Source organism: Solea senegalensis, linkage group LG21, assembly GCF_019176455.1.
Source record: "Solea senegalensis isolate Sse05_10M linkage group LG21, IFAPA_SoseM_1, whole genome shotgun sequence".
NCBI classification, from domain to species: Eukaryota; Metazoa; Chordata; class Actinopteri; order Pleuronectiformes; family Soleidae; genus Solea; species Solea senegalensis.
The window spans coordinates 16,004,033-16,020,335 of record NC_058040.1 but is presented as its reverse complement, the minus strand read 5'-3'; the positions used below and the strand labels follow the sequence as shown (position 1 = coordinate 16,020,335).

The window sequence follows — 16,303 nt, the reverse complement described above, 5'->3', positions numbered from 1 at the left end:
ATATATATATCTTAACAACATGTTGACTACTTTAACTCACCTTTAGACAAACTTTTTCCGACAGGAAACTGAAGTTTGTAAACCTCTCGTTCTCCTGCACCAAACCCCAGAGAGAAAGTCAGGGATTGTAGCTCACAGGTCACAGGAGTTGTTGATCCACTGCTGCCTCCATCGGTGAGTAAATATGTCATATTTGTTTACTTGGGCATTTGAAATCCTTTGTTCACATTAACCTCAGTGAGCCAAATCTGCTGATTTCCTCGATGGACTTTGGTGCGGGAGAGTAAACCGCTTTCAAAGTGACACAAACCAGTGAACTGCATCTGAATGTGCATATTTGTACAGTAAATTGTTGACTGGTGTCGTCTCATCCGTGTAGATCACGTGACTGTGAGAGCTGTGAGCAGCAGCAGCATCAAATAATCAATCACTTTAAAACACAGGGAGCTATTTTTAGACATGGATCAATGTTTGTGTGGTTTGATGTGGATCAGTTTTATTTATGAAGACTTTTAGGAAGATTCTGTATTTTCTAAGCTTATTTAATCAAATATTGTTTTATAAAAACATGTTTTTTTATGTTTGTTATGATGATCTCTTGAGAAATAATTGATTTGTTGAGTCTTATTGTGATTAAACAACCATTTTTGACTGGAAAATGAAGTTTATCAACTGCTCACTCTTCCACACCAAACCCCATGCTGGTCCTCTGCTGCCTCGTGTGGTCACTTTGTGTCACTGAGGTAAATCGGAACGAAGAATTTCAAAAATAAGACATTTGAACTTATGAATGGAGACTCCTTCTGTGCTGTGATTTTCTCTATGGCTGATGACTGAGGATCTTTGAGGATATTTAAGGTGTTTTTTCACATTTTAACTCTTCACTTTCTGCCTCATAACTCGGACAGAATGACTGTTTGGTTTTATTTTGGAGTGACCTCTGACCTCTGACCTGATGATATCACAGCAGAGAAACAGGAAATTAAAAAAACGCTGAAGAATTCAACAATAAATTAAATGATCTCTGATGATGTTATATCTTGTAATTAATATGTTTTTGTTTGTTTTATCTGATCGTTTTAATGTTTTATCTCTTTTTTTAAATCAATAACTTTAATCTCATTATAATGAGTTTGTATCAATGAATTATGACTTTTCACCCTCAATATATTAGTTTTTTTTTACTCTTATCTCATAATTTCAGATTTGTTTGTCACATAGCTATGACTTTATCCCATAGTTATTACATTAAACATTTTTAACTTTCTTACCTCAGATGTTTTTATGGCTTATATTTCATATGAAAGACTTCTCTCATGATTATAAACTTTTATGTCATTATTTTTGATTATTTTACGTTTTATTTCATATTAATTACTTTTTAATCGTATCATACAGTGATTATAACTTTTCATATCTCATAATTTCAGTGTTTTGATTTAATAATTTTTACATTTTATTTCACATTAATGACTTTTCATCAACTTAGAGAAGACTTTATTATCGTTACACATTAGGGTTTAAAGAAATTGTGGAATATAATTATTATCATTATCTTGTAAATAACTTTTTATCTCATCATTTCAGCTTTTCTATCACATAACTATGACTTTATCCTGTAATTTCACATTTTAAGTAATAATGTTTAACTTTCTTACCTCATTATTTACATGTGTTTATGTTTTACATGACTTCTCTCATAATTTTAAACTTTTAAATCATAAATATTATTTTGTTATTATTTTTTTACGTTTTATTTCATATTAATGACTTTCTATGGACTTTATTGCCGTTACACGTTAGGGTTTAAGAACATTTATGAGATTTAATTATTATAATATTATATTTGTCAAAGTCTAAAAAATATTGACCTAACATGACCTGAGAATTCTAAGTTGTTTTTGTTTTCTGTTGCTGGTACACCTGTGTTTCCATGGTAACCACCTACATGTTATTTAATAAATAATAAATCAACAATAAATAGTTTTTTTCCCCGCGTGAATGTAATGAATTATGTGACTTTAACGTGATTTTGTTACACAAAAAAAAAATATAGCACACGAGCGGACCTCGGTGACGCACTACTGTGGCTTCACGCGCTGACGTCACTTCCTGTCAGGGACAGCGTGAGAGCCGCGGTTTGTCAGTCTCCTCTGAGCTTCTGTGGAGGAGCAACGTTCCGCTGCTGCTGGAGACACCGGAGACACCGACGACACCGGAGACACTGGAGACACGGAGCCGTGGGTCACAACTTCACCAACGGGAGGAAACAGAACCTGGTTCCGGATAAAAACTCTGGATTTTCTGTCGTTTGGAACTAAAAGCGTCACCGGAGCTGATGTTAGGAAACTCCTGAGGACTCGGAGTCAGCACCGGAGGATAAAAACAACTTTTATCTCTTTTTATTCTATTTTATTTTCTTGTGTTTTGTCTTTTTTTGTTTGTTTTTTTTTGCTGTGGAATAAATTCCGCGGCTCCGGCTCTCGCTGCTTTCAGCGGCCGCGGTTGTGGTTCTCTCCGCCCGCAGCGCAGAGCAGGTGGTGACGGTGAGAGACACCGGAGACTGTGAGGTCACCTGACCTGACCACACACACACACACACACACACAGAGGCTCAGGCTCCAGGTTTGACGCATTTTTACGCACGAAGTTTCTCAGAATATAACGAGGTTTTTGTTTTTTTAAGTCTGAATCATGTTCGTTAATGAGTTAAGATAAAGTGGAATGATTAATGATTTGGATCAAACGGTGAAGTTTCAGAGGAAGTTTACGGATCGTCGGTGAAGCTCAGAGCCGCAGAGCGCGTCCTCCTCCCGCCGCCGCCGCCATGCGCAGCGCCGCCGGACTGAGCCCGCTCCTCGCGCTCCTCCTCCTCCTCCAGCCCGCAGCGGCTGCCTCAGCTGCCCTTTAACACGCACCGCCCGCCGCCACTGCGCCACCATGAGCAGCACCGACCTGGAGCGCGTGTCGCTCAGCTCCTCCGCCAACTCCGTGGCCTCGTCCAGCGCGCGCACGCTGTCGGCCAACGTGCGCAAGCTGCACAACGCGCTCAACCTGCTGCTCAACGACTTCGAGCGCGAGCAGTTCATCCACTGTCTCAACGTCTACCACTCCAAGCGCAACGTCTACGACCTCGTGCAGACGCTCCACGTCATCCTGAACGCGCCCAGCAAGCGGCAGCTGCTGCCGATGCTGCGGCTCGTCATCCCGCGCTCGGACCAGCTGCTCTTCGAGCAGTACACGTCGGAGGGACTCTACCTCAAGTCGGATTTAGTCGCGACGAGCAACGGCAGCGCGGAGCCCGCGGCGGGACTCGACTTCCCCCGCAGCGCGAGCCCGACTCCCCCCGCCGCGCACCTGTCGCCCTCCGGAGCCGCGCCGGAGCTGCAGGTGGCGCTGCGCGGCTCCCCGGACAGTTTCAGCACCAGCAGCGACGGGACAGCTCCGCTGGTGCCGCTGCTCGGCAGGAACTTCATCCACGAGCCACCGGGGGCGCTGCGCCAGGTCAACATGAAGCGGCACAAGAGCAACGAGGGCCTGGGCTTCAGCATCCGCGGGGGCTCGGAGCACGGCGTGGGCATCTACGTGTCCCTGGTGGAGCCCGGGAGTCTGGCGGAGAAGGAGGGGCTGCGCATCGGAGACCAGATCATGAAAGTCAACGACAAAGTGTTTGATAAAGTCACGCACGCGGAGGCTGTCAAGGTAACAAGTTTTCTCTCTCTCTCTGTGTGTGTGTGTGTGCGCGTGTGTGTGTGAGCGCGCGCTGGGTCATGTTGTGATGGACAGGTGCGTTTCAAGAGGGCGGGGCCTGACCATGTACATGAGTAACAACTGAACAAAGAAAACAGAAACATTCTTCGAGTTTTATAAAAGAGAGAGGATAGTTTGTGCTTTTTAAAACATGGCTGCCAGCAAGGACACAAACAAAGTTTGACATAAGAACTAAGTTCACGTCTTTATCTCAACAGGAAACTGAAGTTTCTCACTCTGCCACACCAAAGTCCACAGAGAAAACCATTGATTTTATTAACCTCACACACACAGGAGTTGTTGATCCACTGTTGCCTCCATCACTAAGTTCAGATGTGTTCTTTTGTGATTTTGGCATTCACTCTGATTTAACTCAGTGACACAAACCGACCACACGAGGCAGCAGTAGACCAGCAGCTCCTGTGTCCCCGTGAGCTAAAATCACTGATTTTCTCCATGGACTTTGGTGTGGGAGAGTGAGTGGTTCACAAACTTCAGTTTCCTGTTGTAAGAGAGTCTAACGGTGAGATAAAGACGTGAACATGTTCTAAAGACATCAGAGATAATACATTGACCTTTGTGCCTCAATAAAACGCTCACTCTCCCACACCAAACCCCATAGAGAAAATCAGTGATTTAAGCTCACAGGGACACAGGAGCTGCTGGTCTACTGCTGCCTCGTGTGGTCACTTTGTGTCACTGAGGTAAAACTGAATGAAAAATTTCAAATGCAGAAGTCACAAAATAACACATGTGAACTCACTGATGAGGCAGCAGTGGATCAACAACTCCCGTGTCATTAAGAGCTTAAATGGCAGGTTTTCTCTCTGGGGTTTGGTGCAGGAGAGTGAATGGTTTCCAAACTTCATTTTCCTGCTGTAAAAAGCTGTTTAACAGTGAGATAAAGTATATTTAACATGTTCTTAACATATCACAGACCTTGTCTGGCAGCAGCTGTTTTCAGTGAGAGCGATTCTCCATGTTTGTTTGTTTGATTGACGACTCCACAACTTCCTGTCAGGAGGAGAATGTCATTAAAGCGTGCAGGTAACAAGACACTTGACAAGGCAGGTGGTAACCATAGACACACTGTGTGTGTGTGTGTGTGTGTGTGCGCGCGTGTGCACGCCTCGCTGCTCTGCTGTTGTGAACTAAGAATAAAAACTGGGACGACTTCAGTCCAGTTTGCTTTGTTGTCGACACAAGAAAGTGTAAAGATTCAGGGCTGAAAGTTGTGATTATTCTGTTGATTATTTTCTTTATTAATTGATCGTTTGGTTCATAAAATGTCGGAAAATGTTTCCCAAACCTCAAAATAATGATGTTCTCTAATATCTTTTTATCCACAAAGCAAAAACTGTGTATTTAAGTTTACTCTTATGGTTTAATTAAGCCTTTCACAAACTTTCCTTTTAAAGTAATCATTTAAAGTGGAAGAATCTGCCATAAAAGCCATGAATATGAAACCTTAATAGTGGATAATGAGAGAAAACTGACATTCACTGAATTTTACCATCTATGAAGTAATGATTATTCTCATAGTTGATTATTTTCTTGTTTTTTTTGTCCATAAAATGCTAAAAAAAATCTTCCTTATGTCCATAAACCAGAATGATCCAGTTTGAATGATTTCTTTGTTACACGGAGCAAAGAAAGCAGGAAATATTCATGTTTATAAAGCTGAAAAATCAGAAAACTGGTGTTTAATCATTTTAAAAAAAAACCACATGAGAATGGACGAGTCGTCGGTTAGTTGTTGAAGTTTATTTTCCACTGAGGTGATGAAAGAGCAGGTGTGAAGACTGACGAGTTAGACAAAGGCCTCACAGGATCAGTGGTTTGATGAGTCTGTTATTCACCACACTGAAAATGAATGAATGAATGAATGAATGATGCTGTCTTTTACTGTAAACACTCATAAATCTGAGGTTTGTGGTTTTTTATACGTGAGGTTAAACGACTTATGGAGATCAATAGTGTATGTTATATCGATGTTTTCTTCTTCTACGCACTTTAAAAGCAGCATTTAAAGGGCGTTGTGTGTTTTTAAGTGTACAACAAAATACATTTTAGCCACTTAGCTTAAGTCTAATATGTGTTACGAATGGGGATGTCCTACTTTTTCACTTCCGATTCGATACCGATATTGATCTGATACGATATCAGCACCCGTGTTTCACAGGTAACAGCGTGTCTTCAGAGAACACCCCCTTTGTTTTCATTATTTTGGATTAGCCCAACCCACACAGGGTGAGTGACTCGTCCCGCAGGTAAACCCGGAGCCCTCAGTCGTACTTAGCTCCGTGTGTGGAGCTTCAGGACACATTTAAAACACACAAAGCTCTTGTCATGGCTGATTTTTGGGGTATAATTAACAAACGGAGGTTGTTGAAAGTCGACAGGTGGCGCTGGTTTACGAAATAATGTTGTTTTAGCAGCTTGCCTCGGGATGAGCTAGCATGGTGCTAATGGCTAATGGAGGTTAAAGAAAAATGTTTCACCTCTGAAATAGCAGTAGCGCACACACGCTGTTGTTGTGATCATGTGATCTACATGCATCCAACACGCAGAACCACAACGGCGCTGCTGGATAGAAGTGTTGTATCGGAGATTTTAGAGGCACTCCGATATAATCCGATATGCGTATTTTGGCTGATATTGGACCGATATCAATATCGGATCGGGACGTCCCTAGTTACGAATATGTCACATGCCACATTATTTCACTGTCCAACAGGAAACTGTAGTTTGTAAACCGCTCGCTCTCTCACACCAAAGCCCACAGAGAAAATCATCGTTTTTAGCTTGCGGGGACACAGGGGCTGCTGGTCTACTGCTGCCTCGTGTGGTCAGTTTGTGTCACTTCAGTTAATCTGAACAAAGGATTTCAAACGCTGAATTTTACAAAATAACACATGTGAACGTATGAAGGAGGCAACAGTGGATCAACAACTCCTGTGTCTCTGTGATGTAAAATCTTTGATTTTCTCTATGGGGTTTGGTGCAGAGAGTGAAGGGTTCAGAAAGTGGTACAAACTTCAAGGTTTCCTTATTTTTATACTTAAATAATCCCCATATTAGGGGATATTAGACGTCTGCATGTAATCCACCCATCTCTCTATCTACTTTGGTAAAAAGCCACATATGTGATTTATTTCCACGTACAAATGAGGCTTAAACCCTTGACAATAGTGTCAGTTTGTAAACGCAGCCGTGAACCTTCTGTGTGCGTTCACCTTCAGCGCTGAACGTCATCTCAAACTGTGATCACTTGAATACTAATGAGTGAATCATCCATTCACACAATCCCAATCAATTTTGTCCACGTTTAATCCGCCGAGCAGAGATTATCGATCTTCCCGAGTCGTTGTGATGAAATCAGTCCAGACCTCAACCAACGTTCATCTCTCTTCTTCTATTGTGTTTCTTTTTTCCTTCTCGTCGTCTGTTTTCTTTACGTTCACTAAATCGTTCATTGGTGGAGTTTGGTTCAGAACAGTTTCTATGTCTCCATGAGGAATAATCACCAGCGGTTCCATTCTTTGGCACCCTTCACTTTCAGGGTTTCAGAGTGAAATGGTACGGTCCAGTCAGGGTGACAAAATGTCTTCTTAAACAGATAAAATATTTACCGTGTTGTTGTCTAATCTCGAACGAAGAGGGATTATTGATCGTGTCTCTGCTTAGATTGAGTTCAAACAGGAAGTCAGTGTTTTTAGAATCACAGATCAATAATCTGTCCACAGTGAGAAAAGATGAGAGTTTAAAACTCTGTTTCTTTGTTTCTTTAATTACACAAAGTCAAGATTCTACGACGCAGAGGAAACGTGTGTGTGCGCGTGTGTGCGTGTGCGCGTGTGTGTGAGGTCAGAAAGAAAAGATATTTTTTGTCTTCACTTTAATTCAGTTGTGTTTATTGCACACATTTCAGAGAACCCGAATGTTTTGCTGCTGTTGTCTCGTCAGTTGAAGTTCCCCTGCTTATAGTTACGCCCACTTGTAGCCCCGCCCTTGTCTTTTAATTTGCATTACCACACCCTAACCCTGGCATGACCCTGATCAGAGTCACTGAATCTCTGTGTATCTGTGTGTGTGTGTGTGTGTCTCTGAGTATATGTGTCTGTGTGTGTGTGTGTGTCTCTGAGTATCTGTGTGTGTGTGTGTGTGTGTGTGTGTGTCTGAGTATCTGTGTGTGTGTGTGTCTATCTGTGTGTGTCTCTGAGTATCTGTGTGTGTGTGTGTGTGTGTGTGTCTCTGAGTATAGGTGTGTGTCTGTGTGTGTGTGTGTGTGTCTCTGAGTATCTGTGTGTGTGTCTGTGTCCTGTGTGTCTGTGTGTGTGTCTCTGAGTATCTGTGTGTGTGTGTGTCTATCTGTGTGTGTCTCTGAGTATCTGTGTGTATGTGTATGTCTGTGTGTGTGTTTGTGTGTCTCTGAGTATCTGTGTGTATGTGTATGTCTGTGTGTGTGTTTGTGTGTCTCTGAGTATCTGTGTGCCTCTGTGTGTGTGTGTGTGTGTGTGTGTGTGTCTCTGAGTATCTGTGTGTGTGTCTGTGTGTGTCTGTGTCTGTGTGTGTGTCTCTGAGTATCTGTGTGTGTCTGTGTCTGTGTGTGTCTCTTGATAAAGGCTGCAGGTTGTCGTTTCCTGCAGAGTCGATGTCTCGCAGTTGTGTGTGTGTGTCTGTCCCTCTGTCTCCTAACAGTCTGGCTTTGGCTCACGTCCCCGTTAAGATGCTGTCAGTTTTAGACTCTCCGTCCGTCCTCCTCGTCCTCTCGGTGACACACCGTCATTACCTGTGATTGTCATTATGACATCATCATTTATTTTATTAATAATTATTCTGTTAGGAAAAACAAACCTCAACTGTTCAATTCTTTGATACAGTACTGTCAAGTGATTAAATGTCCTCACTTTAACAAAATGTCCTCACTTTAAGTGTCCTCACTTTAACAAAATGTCCTAAATTTTCTGCCTTAATCAGACTAAGGCTTTAGTCAGACTAAGTCTACATGTGTAGGAGAAAATGTATTTATTGTCCATGTACGTCTGACTCCGCCTCCACAGGTGGCGTTGTATCTGTCTATTAGCCAATGTAGCTCTGTATGTTCTGTTTCCTGTCACAGAGGTCAAACTAAAACTAAATTAAAACTAAATTAAAACTCATCCCTGGAGTATTCAGTTTCTCCAGACTGGAGACAACCTGCTGCTGCGTCCTCTGCTCAGGAGACGACAGACGCCGCCGCAGTAAATGTGGTGCAGTGGCTTCAGGCTTCACCTCCAGACTCATGATGTTCATTCACGTTAGATCTTTAATAACAGTGAGCAGCAGAGTTTGGACTGTTTTTCTTCTTCTTCTTCTTCTTCTTCTTGGAGTAAACATGTAGCCAGTTGTTGCCTGAAGGCTCCTCCAAGGTTTAACACTTCACCACAGCACAGATGAATTATTCCTCTTCCTTTTAACCCCTGACTGACCATGAGAGAGACTCACAGGGACTCACAGTTTTCAGCTGGCAGACGTTTCTGGACAAACAGACTCACTAAGAAGACTAAAAAGTCCATACGTTGTTGTTTCTGCAGCCTCTGTCTTCTTCTGTCTGCCACAGATGCTTTTATTACAGTCTGTAAAAGCTCATTAGTTTATAAAACCACTCACTTTAAATGGTGTTTTACATCACAGGAGGCTCGTGGTGTTCAGTGTGTTCAGAGTCAGAGCAGCTGCTGTTAGAGAACCACACTGGTGTTTTAATCTGAGGCCAGTCAGTACTCTCAGTACTCTCAGTACTGATACTGTACTCTATATCACTGATACTACACCCTGAATATTCTATATCACTGATACTACACCCTAAATATTCTATATCACTGATACTATACTCTGCATACTCTATATCACTGATACTATACTCTGCATACTCTGAATACTCTATATCACTGATATTATACTCTATATCACTGATACTACACACTGAATACTCTATATCACTGATAATATACTATACTCTGCATATTCTATATCACTGATCTGCATACTCTGAATACTCTATATCACTGATATTATACTCTATATCACTGATACTACACCCTGAATACTCTATATCACTGATACTATACTCTATATCACTGATACTATACTCTGAATACTCTATATGACTGATACTACACCCTGAATATTCTATATCACTGATACTATACTCTATATCACTGATACTATACTCTATATCACTGACACTATACTCTAAATACTCTATATCACTGATACTATACTCTGAATACTATATATCACTGAATACTGTGCTCTGAATACTCTATATCACTGATACTATACTCTGTATCACTGATACTGTACTCTAAATACTCTGTATCACTGATACTATACTCTAAATACTCTGTATCACTGATACTGTACTCTAAATACTCTGTATCACGGATACTATACTCTAAATACTCTGTATCACTGCTACTGTACTCTGAATACTCTGTATCACTGATACTATACTCTCAATACTCTGTAATACTTGATATGGTGATGATGGAATATTTGGAATCCGTGGTACGATTCTTGGTGTCAGAGAGAAAATGATGAAAGCTGATTGAAGAGTGTGCGTCAGCTTCACTGTCGACTGTGTGGATTTATTTTCAGATAAAAAGAAGCAGCATTTTTTCACTGACTCATGTTTGGGTCTGAATATTTCTTCCTTCACGGCAGCAGAACATTTCTGACATGATATTTCTGAAATGTCGGGTTATGGCATCAGCACCACCGTGTTCTGAGCAGCTGAGATTTTTGGTTTTATCCACAAACTTATTCAATTTGAATGATTTCTTTCTTTTATGGAGCAAAGAATCATTCGGATAATATTCACATTTCAGACAGTTCATCATTATTTTGAAATATATTGAAACATTTGATAAAATGATATTGTGATTTATCGTGACGCTGAATTATTGCTCAGCTGTAAACAAAGTTGTCAGATATTTGCGTTTAACAAACAGTCAAATGAAAGGGTGAATCTATATTTGTAATTTTTGAAACTGGTGTTATTAAAGTGTCTCTCGGGGCGCAGCAGCTGTCCGTCTTTAACGTCCAGGAGCAGATTGAAGAGTTGGACCCGCTGCAAATCTGATTAAATAAAGTGCAAACTCACAGTTGCTACTTGAGAAAACTCCGCGTTGCCCTTGAGCCCCCGGTGGAACACTTATCACCTCACCGCTCCAGCGGCTCGTTTGGCCACCGGCTCGTACTGGCCGGCGTCCAGTCGTGAGGTGTTCGAGTATAAAAGCAGTCATGGCTTGTGTTTGGACAGTCAGCATTTCCTACTCTTCTTCTTCTTCTTTTGCTTCTTTTAAAGATGTTGGCAGATTGAATTTGTTGCTTCAAGGACGGAAGTGAAAAAACAAACAAAATACATGAATGGAACATTGAGCCGTCGTGTATCGAAACTCGTCTGTAACGCGTAATATCGTAAATACCCGATATTAATTCTTACATCAAGTTTCCTCTAGTTAGTTAGCCTATTGTAGGGCTAACTAACCAACGAATTATTATTTCTGCAATTGATTTGAGTATTTGTGTTACAGTGATTTTAAAACCTCAAAATTATATTCTCTAATGTCGTGTTTTCTCCTCAAACCAAAATGATTCCGTTTAAATTATTTATTTGTTAATATGAAACAAAGAAATGAGAAAATATTCACTTTTAGGAAGCTGAAAAATCTGAAAACAAACATTCAAACTGATTAATTAGTTAATGATTAATTTAGTAATCAATTAATAAGATTTGGCGTGGCTAGCTTTGGAGCTAACATCTAAGCTAGTCTCAGAAGTTAGAAAGTGATACTAATGCAGTGATAAAGCTAACAAATGCACAGCACTGTCTCAATTTAAGTGCGTTTGGAGTGGTGCTAACAGCTAAGCTTGTTTCTTCTTTTCTCAAATGTGATGCTAACATGGAGTCTGGAGTTACTACCTTTTTAACTGTAAAGATTTAGCTAGCATAAGACGGGCTCCCATCAGCATCAAAGCAAATAAGGAAGGAAGGAAGACTGAGGACACAGCAGCTTTGCTAAAGCTATCAAACACGCTACACAGCAGTTTTGTAGACTGTTGTGTTTGTATGTGCGTTTTAACCTTTTACTCACAAACCACTTTGTTTATATGTCAACAACACTTTTGTAAAACAGTAGTACAAGTCTTGGCTGTGTTTTTCCTCACATGGCTAGCAGTGGAGCTAACAGCTAAGCTAGTCTGAAAAGTTAAAAAGTGATGCTAATGGAGTGTTTAAGCTAACAGACACTGCATTATGTGGTTGGAGTGGAGCTAACATTTACGCTTGTTTCTTAGGAACAAAAAGTAAAAGTTGTTAAATGTGATGCAAGTGTGGAGTCTGGAGTTAACTACCATCATATTTTAAAGTTTGGGACACAGGAGGACACCGGGATCAATTTAGAGTGTCCAATTAACCATGAGCAATGGGAACTGGGTTACAAGACCAATTCCCTTTCGCTCAACCCTTATTTTGCACCATATTGAAAGTTTCTGATAAGCACCCAGCACTAATGGTTGCAAGACTTTTTAGACATTTTTCCCTCTGCTGCTCGTCGGCCAAAAGTTTTAAAAAAAACATAAAGAAGTCTCTTAATCCGGTAATTAATGGTGAGTGAGTGCTTTAAGTGGATGAGTGTGTGTGTGTCCAGCTTCTGCTCAGACAGGAGGACGAGGAGATTGTGCTGAGATTGAGATTGAGTGTTAGTTTGCGTCTTTGGCTGCAGAGTGAACATTTGGCAGCGTGAGAAGAAAACAGAGCGAGAGAGAAGCACAAACACAACTGAACTGAATGTGCTGATGAAAACGGAGGAAAAATCAAGTTTTCACTCTAAAAGAGTGGAAGAGTTGACCTGTATTTTTATATGATAACGATGAACCCAGATACATCCCTATCCGGCCCGCGGTATGTCAGTCATAAACACAGATGAACAAGTATTTATGCTGTGTAGCTTTTATTTTGAAAAGCCTGACGTAGCGACATGTGACGCTAGCCAGTTACCCCGACCTCCTAAAAATGTCGAATCACGTTAAAAAAAGCAAAGTTAATTCCAAATGGCGCGTTTTCAACAAGACTTGGACTGCTTAATATTGGGGGTGTAGGGGTCGTGGTCACTGCACTGCACCACAGTAGTATAGTATAATAGTATTCATTATATAGTGTAGTAATTGGATATTTTTAATAGAGTTGATTAGTAATTGTGTTTATTGTGTGTGTTTGTATGCTGCCAAATTGACTGCTTTTTTAGATAAAAGAGATAAAATTAAGTTAAAATTCATTCAAATTTGGCCCGGCCCTCAACAATATTTTTGGTTTCTCATGTGGCCCCTTGGGGAAAATAATTGCCCACCCCTGTTCTAAACCATTCACTCTCCCACACCCAATTCCATTGAAAAAAATCTGTGAAATTCTTCTTCTTCAACTTAATTTGAACTAATTATCACATTGAATAAAACTATCTCCACTATCTTCAGTCTACCGTGTCTTAAGAATAAGTTTTGCCACAATATTTTCACTGTTAGACATAGTTTACACTGACCCCTCACTTTGTAAATGGCTCGCTCCCTGCACCAAACTCCATTGAGAAAATTGGCTGTTTTAGCTCAAGGAGACACAGGAGCTGCTGGTCCACTGCTGCCTCGTGTGTTGAGTTAGTGTCACTGAGATGAACCTGAACCCTTAGACATTTGGACTTATTGAAGGAGGCAGAAGTGGATCAACGACTCCTGTGTCCCGTGAGCTAAAATCATTGTTTTCAATGGACTTTGTTGTGGGAACATCTGTTTCACATAGTGTACTCTTAAGTTGGCGTTGATATTATAAGTTGAGTTTTTTAGTAGGATTGTTGTCCTCATATATACCTCACACAACCCCACTTCAAAAAGTCCTGAACTACCCCTTTTTAGTGGCGTTCCATTCCTCCCTATAATTACCATGTGAAATATTTAGAATTTGCTTTAATTAAGTGGGCGGCTGCTGTGGCAGGTCTCAGAAGTGTTGTTTGTTCCACGCATGTCTAATGAATATTAAAGTGTTTACCGGCGTGGGAGGCTTAATTGTGTCGGGATGAGAGACGACGGACGGAAACAAACCGTCGACGATGTCTCACTCGTTTTATTTAAACCTATATTTAAGCTTTTAGACTTGTTGATGTTTTATTTTGCCCTTCACTGCCTCCTTTTATTCTCGTGTCAGGTTTGTTTTTATCTGCTATCATGTGTTCACCACTTCATTTTGGTCGTGAGACAGATTTTTTTCCTGATTTCTGCTGCACCAAATCCCATTGAGAAAATGTGCGATTTTAGCTCATGGGGATACAGGAGGGTGCTGGTCTACCGCTGCCTCGTGTGGTCAGTTTATGTCACTTACGTAAAATCAAGTGAAGGAATTTAAACACAGAATTCACAAAGTTACACGTGTGAAGTTAGTGACGGAGGCAGCAGCGGATCAACAACTCCTGTTTGCCTGAAATCCTGCCTCCATCACTAACTTCACATGTGTTATTTTGTACGTTCGGTGTTTGAATTCCTTCGTTTGATTTGACCTAAGTGACATAAACTGACCACACGAGGCAGCAGTGGACCAGCACTTCCTTTATCCCCTTGAGCTAAAATCATACATTTTCTCAATGGGATTTGGTGCTGGAGAAATGTAGTATTTTTTCCCTTTGCTCTTCATACTGTACTGTACAGCTCCTCCCCTCCTCTCCCTGTGGTATCACATACCTCATCATTCTGTCCGTCAGCGTTAGCCCCCCCCCCTCTGGTCGTCACACCTGGGTTCCGCTGCCAAAGTGAGACTTCATTGTCGCGGGCTAATTGCTTCACGATGGATCGGCCAAATGCTCGAGTTCACGTTGAAGGTGTCCCTAATCCATCACCCGGCCTCCGCGGCACTAAATCACCGGAAGCAGCCATTAATATCTGGTCATGGAGCGTCTGAGTCTGAGCTGCGTTTCTGCTCGTTCTCTGTGTGAAGTTCAGTGAAATGATGTCTGACTCTGGGAGAACCACAGTTTGACACCCGTGGTCTAATGGTGCATTTACATCGACCGCTAAATGATTCTCAAGCAGTTTCAGACTGTGATCGTTGAGACTTTCAACTGACGAGTCGTCATCTGTGGCTCCGGCTGAAGTTCAGGAAGTTCTCGTGACACAGAAAGAGTTCTGAAATATTCTACACAAAAATGTACTCAAGGTACTTGGTTACTTTTTTAACAAGGTTGTTGACCATGTATTGTGTCGTATCATATCATATTGTACCGCATTGCGGTGTTCCATATCACGTTGTTCCGTACTGTATCGCATCGCATCGTATCATACTGTCGTATCGCATTGTATCACGTGGTACTGTATCGCATTGTACTGTATTGTACAGTATTGCATTGTACCGTATCGTACCGTATTGTATCATATCGTTCCTTATCGTATCGCATCATATTGTGTCTTAACCTGCAATCTTTTATGCCCGATCGCTGTTCTTCAGATTTGCTTAGGACGTCACTCTTCGTAACTTACTGTGTTTATACAGCAAGGTGTTGTCATGGAGACAGTTACAAAAAAACGTAGAGATTATATTTTTTGCAGAAAAGAATAGAAAGTTAAAAATTGTAGAAACATAAGACCTTAAAGATAGGGATGTCCTGATCCAATATTGATATCGGATATCTGTCCAGTATCAGCCAAAAAATGAGTATCGGATTATATGGGACTGCCTTTAAAATCTCCGATATAAGCGCTCCGATACAACAGTCCATTCCGCTCCAGCTCTTCTATCCAGCAGCGCCGTTGTGATCACGTGGGCTCTGCGTGTTGGATGCACGTCGATCACATGATCACAACAACAGTGTGTGTGCTACTGCTATTTCAGAGGTGAAACATTTTTCTTTAACCTCTGAATTCAGAGGCCATGAAGCCGCACAGAGAGCACGAGCTAGCCATTAGCACCACGCTAGCTCATCCTGAGGTGAGCTGCCAAAACAAATTTTTTTCATAAACCAGCGCCACCTGTCGACTTTCAACAGCCTCCGTTTGTTTATTATACCCCAAAAACCAGCCATGCCGAGAGCTTTGTGTGTTTTAAATGTGTCCTGAAGCTCCACACACGGAGCTTAGTACGTCTTAGCTGAGCCCTAGGACCAGCCCTGGGCTCCGGGTTTACCTGCGGGACGAGTCACTCACCCTGTGTGGGTTGGGCTAATCCAAAATAATGAAAACAAGGGGGGTGTTCTATGAAGACACGCTGTAACCTGTGAAACACGGGTGCTCTGAAAACACCCCCATTAGCACTTGGTACTTTCCTCCTGATGAAACTAACTACAACTAACTACACTACATGGCCCTGCGATGGACTGGCGAACTGTCCAGGGTGTACCCCGCCTGTCGCCCCATGTAGCTGAGATTGGCACAGCCCCCCCGCGACCCTCTGGTGGAGGATAAAGCGGTAGATGATGACTGACTGACCGACTACACTACAAAATAAGTAAAGTATGTATGAGTCGTGCTGATAGCG

The 16,303-nt window shown here is 41.6% G+C and overlaps 1 protein-coding gene across 2 annotated transcripts in view; it reads left to right on the top strand.

Annotated features, from left to right (window-relative positions):
* Nucleotides 1-16,303, top strand: part of whrna (whirlin a) — a 98,939-nt gene continuing 82,636 nt past the window's right edge. Inside the window, exons 1-2 of one of the 2 annotated variants that reach the window (XM_044011958.1) lie at nt 1-174; nt 2,057-3,702. In XM_044011958.1, coding sequence (XP_043867893.1) covers nt 2,941-3,702 — 762 coding nt within the window. In that variant the 5' untranslated portion in view covers nt 1-174; nt 2,057-2,940. The remainder of the gene's footprint in view (nt 175-2,056; nt 3,703-16,303) is intronic. The other variant, XM_044011959.1, reaches the window with a different exon arrangement.